The 9,016-nt window shown below is 45.5% G+C and overlaps 1 protein-coding gene across 1 annotated transcript; it reads right to left on the bottom strand.

The window, feature by feature from the left end:
- Positions 1-465: 465 nt before the first annotated feature.
- Positions 466-7,868, bottom strand: Kcna4 (potassium voltage-gated channel subfamily A member 4). The gene is given in 2 exon segments (NM_012971.4): positions 466-4,373; positions 7,424-7,868. A coding segment is annotated over 1 exon segment (1,965 nt). The 5' UTR covers positions 3,600-4,373; positions 7,424-7,868; the 3' UTR covers positions 466-1,634.
- Positions 7,869-9,016: the final 1,148 nt, after the last annotated feature.

Here is a 9,016-nt window from a genome sequence, read left to right as displayed (position 1 = left end):
GTGTTTCTTTTTTGTTTGTTTTTGGTTTATTGGGTTTTGTACAGGTTTGTTAAGTTTGCTATGGACTAAAATAGTAGGCATGGGATTTCTTCCCAATGCTCAGGATAACCATTTATAAAGAAGATTTTGTTTTGTTTAAATGACTTGAGTAGTAAGGCCTCCTATGTGTTTATACTGAGTGTTCTGAACTCTATTTCATGGGGATACAGTTGTTCATGGTGCATTCCTTGTGGCTACTTCAAACTCAAGAATAGCTGTTGTGAGGTAAATGGAAATGCAATCTTCAGAAAGCCCCTGTGATAAACATGATAATGTTTTACACTGGCAATGGCGAAACCGAATGTTCTAAAATCATTCTTCCCTAGCTCTGATGTAGCAGGGTGCTTTAGCATTTGAGGCAAACCCCACATTTTGTGTTTTGTTTTGTTTTTGCAGCTGTACACGTACACACATACACAAAATGGACTGAATTCTAGCATTTTGTTGCATATTTAATAAAAAGATCTTAAGCCATAATTGCTGTAGCTGCTGGGCGCCTTATTTCTCCAAGAATTCTTTCTGTGCATGCAATAACTTTGGTTAAATTATTCTGGACTTAAAAGGCAGAAGAGTATTGAAAATAGTATGGTTTCTGAAGCATCATTGTAACAAACCAATTTTGAAAGATTCGGCTGCTGAACGTTACTTCGTAGTCCCTTTGTAGATCGGTTGTTCAGATTTTAAAGCAGGAATCGTGTGCTGTTATCTGTGTGCTCATTAGTCTCACAAAATGAAAAGAACAATAAATGAGACGAAGAAACCATTCTTCCAATGATTGTCATTGAACTGATTGGTGCGTTAGTAAACATTCACAGTATGAAGTCTCTCTCGGGCTTCAGCATAGAAAGTAGTGCAAAAGAAAAAAAAATTCCAGTCTTAAGACCTGTGAACAAAACTTGTTACATTTCCTCCAGAACATTAGGCATTTGCTAGTATATCTCCCCAAAATTAATAACAAAATATAATCAATTTCTAAAGGCCCCTGCAGCCTTTTCAAAAGTTAATTTCCAGTTAAAAATAAACTTTAATTAAATCCAAGATTAAATTGTGACCTATATTCTATTAAATAATTTACTTTCTCTTTTTTCTACACAGTAATTCTTACAATTTCTAGAAAACAACTACAGAATCCAAAGACATAGGAGATGTTATTAAAACACTGGTAAAAGACTGCTCAAGTTCATTAGTTCTTACATAGTAAATACTTCAGAATGCCAACTTTTCCCATCACGGCACAATTCCCAACAATGTTGACAATTTACTTACACTCCCATGGCCACACACTCTCTCACTCTCTCACACACACTCACTCTCCTCGGGACCACCTTTACTATTAACATTTTCCCATTATGTGCAAAATTTTTGCATTCTATTAAAAAATATAAAGATAGATCTGCTGTTTTTAATGCCTCCCTCTTCTCCAAGATGCATCACTTATTTGATATGCAATACACGTTTCGCCACAATTATGCCATGTATCGCCATTAAGCAGTGTATTACTGTATGCAGTGCATATCTCATTTTCATAACTGCATTCTTTATGTATGAATATATTCGGAGCTGGGCGGGCGGCAGCGGCAGGTGGGGAAAGAGATTCACACATCAGTCTCCACAGCCTTTGCATTAGAACAGTTGTTTTTATCTGTCTCGCTGTCATCCCCCTTTCCCTGACACTTCTCTTCCTTTCCACATAAAGACTCCTTGACCCCTTCTTCCATCTCTAGATACTCTGACTTGTCCCCCAGGGAAGAAGAAGTAGAGCTCCGAAATTTCTTGAGCAAATTAGAAGGTAGGTATGGGCAACTGACTGCGTTTTGGGTCAGCTGGGTCTGTTCTTCGTTTTCAGTCTCTCTGTGGTAGAAATAGTTAAAGTTAGACACAATCACCGGCACGGGCAAAGCAATGGTTAAGACACCCGCAATGGCACACAGGGACCCCACAATCTTTCCTCCCACTGTGATGGGCTTCATGTCCCCGTAGCCCACAGTTGTCATGGTTACCACAGCCCACCAAAACGCATCTGGAATGCTTTGGAAATGGGTGGTAGGTTCATCTGCCTCTGCAAAATACACAGCGCTGGAAAAGAGGATGACCCCGATGAAGAGGAAAAAGATAAGAAGGCCCAGTTCACGCATGCTGGCTCTTAGGGTGTGGCCCAGGATCTGCAGGCCCTTGGAGTGTCTGGAGAGCTTGAAGATCCGGAACACTCGGACCAGACGGATGATCCTGAGGATGGCAAAGGACATAGCCTGCTGCTGCTGGCCGTTGCCACCCCCCTGCTGCTGGGCCAGATCGGTGCCCAGAGTGATGAAGTAAGGCAAAATGGAGACGATATCAATGATGTTCATGATGTTTTTGAAGAAGAGTGCTTGACTGGGACAAGCAAAGCATCGAACCACAAACTCAAAGGAAAACCACACGATACATACTGTCTCCACAATGAAGAAAGGGTCATTGAATATTGTGTGCCCTGAGTTCTCCAGGTGGGGTGCCGAGGTGTCATTCAATAATCTGCTGTGTCCACCTGCGCTGAGGGCCATGATGAGGTCCCTATCATCCCTGAACTCAGGCAAGGTTTCCAGGCAAAATATGACAATAGAGATTAAGATGACCAGGACAGATACGATGGCTATGCCCCTGGCAGGGCTGGAACTCTCGGGATATTCAAAGAGAAGCCAAATCTGTTTTTTAAATTCATTTTCTGGCAGAGCCCTGTCCTCCTCTTCTCTCACAAAGCCCTCATCCTCACGGAACTTGAGCAGGGCTTCCTCTCCCAACTGATAGAACTTCACCTCCTCAGTGAAGATATCAAAGGGGACATTGACTGGCCTCTTCAGGCGGCCTCCTGACTGGTAATAATACAAAATGGCATCAAAGCTGGGACGGTTCCTATCAAAAAAATACTCATTGCGCAAAGGGTCGAAGTACTGAGTCCTCTTCTCAGGGTCTCCCAACAGAGTTTCTGGAAACTGAGCCAAAGTTTTCATTTGGGTTTCGAAGCGTAGACCAGACACATTTATTACCACGCGTTCACAACAGTCACTGTAGCGGACTGAACTGTAGCCGCCGCCACCCCCATCATCCTGTGGCAGTAGGTCAGTGTAGGAACACCCATCCCCATGGTCCTCTTCACTATAGTAAAACCTTCCCTCCTCTTCCTCCTCCTCTTCCTCCTCCTCGTCTTCCTCCTCCTCGCTCAGCTCCCTAAGGATCTTCTCTTCAGAGCCACTGGGCATCAGGTCTGAGCAATGAGGAAAACTGCTCTGCCTGTGGTGGAGTTTCTTCTTCTCAGTTCGCTGTCGCCTCCTCCTCCGACTACCTCGGCTTCCTTGAGGATCATGGGAGGAGTAGGCCCCACGTGTCTGATGATGATGGTGGGGGCCTCCACCAGAACCTCCAGTGCCTTCCACCGCAGCCGTGGCAGCTGCAACAGCAGCAGCTGCAGCTGCCCTGGAGTGAGCAAGTCTCTCCCTCTCTCGAGCCCTGGCCTGGGCAGCATAACCATAAGGCATGTGGCTGTTGCACCCTGAGCTCTCGGCACTCACCATTGCCACCTCCATGGTGGTAGTTTGGGGAAATGGCTGGTTCCAGTTGTAAGAGAAGAAGAAAGAAAAATAGGGCAGCTTATTTTCTTACCAAATTAAGGTAAGTTTGGAAGCCTTAAGCAGATTGCTTAGAAGACTTGGGATATTTTCAGTCCAACTTTGCATTTTCTGTTTTTAAATCAGCACACCCCATGCTCCCTCTTCTCAGAGACTCAGCATTGCTTTCCAGAGCTTGCTTAGTCTAGACAACAGCCTAGTGCTCCTCAAACATAAGTCATGAAGTGATGTGGTCTCCCAAACACCTACGTTTTGGGGGGTAGGTGTTCAAATCTGGAAGTCTGTCTGGGATGCGGTCTGATGATGACGCTACAAGACTCAAAGGCAGCAAGAATCTGACAGTCAGAAGTTGTGCCTAGAAAATGAAATATTTTTTTTTCTTGTATGGAAATTGTCCAAAGCCAAGTCCATCTAATTTAAATAAAATGCAAATAAGTCTTTAGTCTTAGCACTTGCCTTCTAGTGATAGCTTGACCCATGTTAAAATGTGGCTTAAAATATGCCCAGCCATTGCTGCTCAGTCTATGAGGATGGTCTCCCAGACCTTCCCTCTAAGGTCATCAAAGCCTTCACGGAACCACAGACAATGGCAGGTTGTAGATAAAGACCTTGAAAGGTAGAGAAGGTGGTAGATGGGGTTCCAGCAGGGGCAAACTCAACACTGAGGTATCCATAGAAAGCAGGAAGTGAAGAGCCTCCTTTGGCTAGAATCATTCAGAAGGAGCACTTCACCTGAAAAGGGATGGGAGATAAGCAAAGGAGAAAAATAAAAAAGAATCAAACCATAGAGAGCAAACAGCCCTTTACTCCGAATACACTTCTCTTGTCCTCAGGCAAATCATGAAACACACACCAGGAGAGCATAACTTTTCAAGAGTACAGGGCGGGCTGCTCTAAAATCTTTCCCACTCAACATCCACCTGTCTTCTTCGGCCATTGCTTCCGATCAGTCAATTTTGTGGCAACTCATTTGTTTCGATCCTGTCCGTTCTCAGCCCACACGATTCTCGCTTTCCTCTGCCCCTTCACCAATGCCAGCTCCTAATTCTTAATAGCTTCCTCCTCCTTCCACAACAGCAATGCTCTGACTTTACAGCTGTTTCCAGTATTCATTGATCTCAAGGGATTCTCTTTAAATTTCAGTCGTGAAATGCTGCTGAATTAAGTACCCTTACATTTTTCTTTTTCTTGGGATTAAAGAAGTGAGGGAAAAAACAGCTTTCTTCAGTTTAAACTCCACTACTTGAATGGATATCAATTACCTAATCTATAAAATGTAGACAGTATAACCCATCCCCTTTACCCCACATTGGGAAAGGATCAATGGAGATCATGGATGCTAGAGCACACTGTCAATGTACACAATGAATGGCAACAAATAAGGCAGTTATGAATAATACAGCATTAAACTAGGCTGTCATCTGTCTACCCACTCCCAAAATCCACATTCTTTGCTGCTGTCTGACATAGGGGAAGACAGAACTTGAGCACATCCAGGGTACGATGACGCTAGACTATGCCTGTGTGAATCCATCATTCTCTGACTCCATGAAACATGCCCCTGTTGTTGTTTTTCTCCTCTACTTCAGCTTCCTGAACCCTCCCTACCACCCACATCCTACAAGCATATCTGAGTTCCCACTTCTCTTAGTAATCATCCCCTCACCTTGAAGTGCCTTCATGTTCACCTGATATAGTCTTCTGAAGTGTGTGGATGTTGCATTCAGTGTACACACTTCACCCACCTTTTAGTTGTACCCTGCTCTCTCATTCTCCAATCCACCACACATTTTTTGCAGACCCCAATCTGTCTACTTCATCTGCTATTCCTGACCTCTTCTAAATCCATTGACTTCATCTCCTCAGCCAGGACTTAGGAAACCTGCCCCTGACTCCAGCCACCTGCTTCTTCCATTTACCTTGTCCAAGAGGACTCCTAAGAATACAGAAAATGAACCAGAGAGTTGGAAATGATGATAACAGGTAGAATTCAGGGCATCCTCTAGTTTCTATTACTGGAAACACTTGGGCAGCAGGAGAGCAATGGCTTTCTCTAGCCATTAACAGGATTCTACCCTTGAGCACCTGCTGCTCTTTGCTGTTGGTGTCAGTGCCACAACTTAAATGACAAGCAGGGAAATGGCAAACACAGGGTATCTCTCATACACACATCCTTGACTGAGACCAAAATAATCCAGAAAATACACCTCAGAAGTTATTTCTAGTGTCATCCCCTCTTACGTCTGACTCATCACGCCATCTTACATGCACAAGTGTTTACCATGGTGAGGCTCCAAGGCCTCACGAACAAAATTGCCCTATGGCTACAGTCACTGTGGCATGTTAGCCAACATCTTTAAGATTGGCACAATCCAAAAAGCCTGAAAATGTGTTCAACTTCTCAACACCCACAAAGTGTTGTATGGATACCACTTACGTCTTAAATAACTGGCATACCCATGTACTTACAGATGTGAAGATGTCTCTCCCACCCAAGTAACTCCCCCAAAGGTCATGAATTAAAGGGTCTTCCAGCTCACTGTTACTTCTACAAGCTCTAGAACTACCTTCATTCTACTCTATAACAAATGCTTCCTTATTCTTTTATTTATTTAGGCTCGTTAGTAACTGTTTTTCTAACTCACTCTTTCACATGCAAAAGCGAACTGTTTTCCTTTCAATTGGCTACTAGTTACCTCACTATCCTAGAGAGACAGAGAGAAGAAAAGGGGGAAGGGAAGCAGGGAGGAAGGGAGGCAGAGAAGCAGGGAGGCATGGTGGGAAAGTGGAGATAGAGGGAAGAAAGTGAAAGAAAGAAAGAAAGAAAGAAAGAAAGAAAGAAAGAAAGAAAGAAAGAAAGAAAGGAAGGAAGGAAGGAAGGAAGGAAGAAAGAAAGGAAGAAAGGAAGAAAGGAAGAAAGGAAGAAAGGGAAAAGAAAGGACAAATTACAAACCCACCAAACCATTTTTCCAACAAACCAAACTGATTTAAAAATCTCTCTTTCTCCAGGTATTCTTCTTAGGAGAATCAAGCAGACTTTATACAAGAGACCTTTACAGGGGCTTTCCCCTGTGCCTTCTTAACACCATTTAACTAATAGGATTTTGCGGGGCACCTACCTATTCCTGCTTCTATGCTCCCAAATACCAATCAAGCATCCCTCTTCCCTTCCTACCCAACAACAAGGCTGCTTTCCTTTTTAGATGCTGATTTCTGCAACTGTGCTAGAGGGGTACCTGAACCAAATCTGGGAGAAGGGCAGAGAGGGACAAAATTAAAACAGAAAAAGGTGATAGGATCAGACAATACAACACCAAGAAACGCGTACTTCAACTCAACGCACACCATTTATCCAGTCCCTGTGGACTGCTCACTCTGAAAATGCATGCCATCCTAATATTGGGAGAGGCAGCAATACAGACCCGCTCATCAGCTGTTCGCAAAGGAGAGGAACGGTGAGGCTGGGATCAGGCAAACCGAAAATAATGCTGAGTCTAAACCCCACCTCATGGGGGAACGACATCTTTAATTGAGCCCTAGCCTCCAGACCTGGGTTCCCGCTCTGGTACATTAAGCAGGGCGCACTCGCCCCATCCCCTGGGTTGCCCCTGGAGCGCCGCGTAGCATCTGCACCTCCCTTCTCCCACCTCCTGGTTTATTTTTAACCGCCTTCCATTCATGTCCTTCTGTCACATTCTCAATATTATTTATTCCTCAAATGTCCACAGTTTCTCAACAGCCAAAAGAGTAAGGTGAAGGAGAGATAAGAAAGGTATACTTACCATTCCCAGCAAGTGCGAAAAATAAAAATAGAAAAAAAAAATCCCCCCGGTGATTTGTTTCCCCCTTTCAAGCTGCAACAGCTGGAGGAGGGGCAGAATCATTGGGGGTGGGGGCGCAGTACAAAAAAAATCACTCGGATTTGGCAGGTGAAAGATCCCAAATATCCACGGAACAAGTTCTGTCGCCTTGGCCGGGGGCTACGGGGTGTCACAGAGTCCTCTTTACGGGAGCCCAGAGGTGGAGATTGGGGACGCCCCAAGATAGACCCCGGAGATTTCTGGTTCCTCTGGAGTTCGGCACAGCAGACCTGGGCTGGGAACGGAAGTCAAGGTTCCCCGAAAAAGACTCAAAATCCTAGACAGCAGCGATCACTTGTTAAGCCTGCACTCCTTCTCCAGTATCCATCCCAGTCTTGCTCTCTAGCTGGCTGCAGGAGCAGCACACACCTCCCCAGGCTGCCAGCGCGCACGGGCGGGGGCGGGGCATGGCCGGGCAGAGGGTGTGGCCTTTGGGGCTGTCACTAGGGGTGCCTCCCCGCGTGGCTGGGCGGGCACAGTCACGACGCTGCGACCCCACCCGTCGGCCCAGCCCCCACGACTGCTTAGCTTCTGGAAACCATCCCAGGAGCACTTGGCTATCACCCCCAAGCGAGGAACAAATCCCGGAGGCAGATGTGTCCCATAGGAGCTGGAATAGAAGTCCAGGACCACAGCTCAGGTGCCCACTAGAGAAGCTGGGAATGGGGGACTTCGATGGGAGATGCAGTTCAAAAAATGGGGTGGATAGCTTGGTGCTGCTTCCCTCCATACCCTTATCTTTTATTTCCCCAGGCGTCGGTTCTCTGTTTATCCCTAGAGGTGCGGTAGTATGGCTCAGGTGCATCTCTGGCAAGACTGCAGGTCCAGGAAGCCTTGTTTCTTTCCCCTGTGAGTACACCCCAGCCATAGCCCCAGCCTTCATGGAACATCAAGAGTCTGCAGCCTCAGCTGCTGGTCCAGGCTGCCTCCCAGGCACAGTGAAAGATCAACTTTATCCATGTATTAGGCGATGTGTTAGAGACTGGTCCAGTGTGGAGTCTAACCCAGGGTGAAAGCTGCTGTGTATAGCACAGGAGACTCAAGTCGCAACAGGAGGGAGATTAGAGGGCTCTGGACAAACTGTTAAAATGACCTAGACTTGAGGTTTTGAAAGGCTGAGGTGACTGTTGCTGCAAAAATAATTAAGGCTTAACCAGAGATTCCGTGTGGCCCATAGAGAGGCTTTATATTAGTGCCCCAAACTTTATTTTTTAAGTATTCCACATTAACTTGCCCCTGAGTAGTTAAGTGTTTCTCTAGAAAGGCAATTGCACCCCAGATAAACTTTAGGTGTTTTCACTGATGGTTAGTTTATGAGTGTCTCTGGGACATAGATGCGAGTATACAATTTTGAATAATCCACAGGAAAGAAAGGTCAGCTTAGAGACCCCCGGTGGAGGGGGAGGGGCGGTCGTGCACACAAGGGAGTGGGGATCAAGACGATGGTCAGGTTCCGGTCTTCTTGGGGCATCTCGCTCAGCACTCTTGATGGATCAAATAAGCAGCATGGCACAC

The sequence above is a fragment of the Rattus norvegicus genome, chromosome 3, assembly GCF_021556685.1.
Source record: "Rattus norvegicus strain SHRSP/BbbUtx chromosome 3, alternate assembly SHRSP_T2T, whole genome shotgun sequence".
In the NCBI taxonomy this organism is placed as follows: Eukaryota; Metazoa; Chordata; class Mammalia; order Rodentia; family Muridae; genus Rattus; species Rattus norvegicus.
Note: the sequence above shows the minus strand (reverse complement) of the source record. Positions and strands in the feature narration are given on the sequence as shown.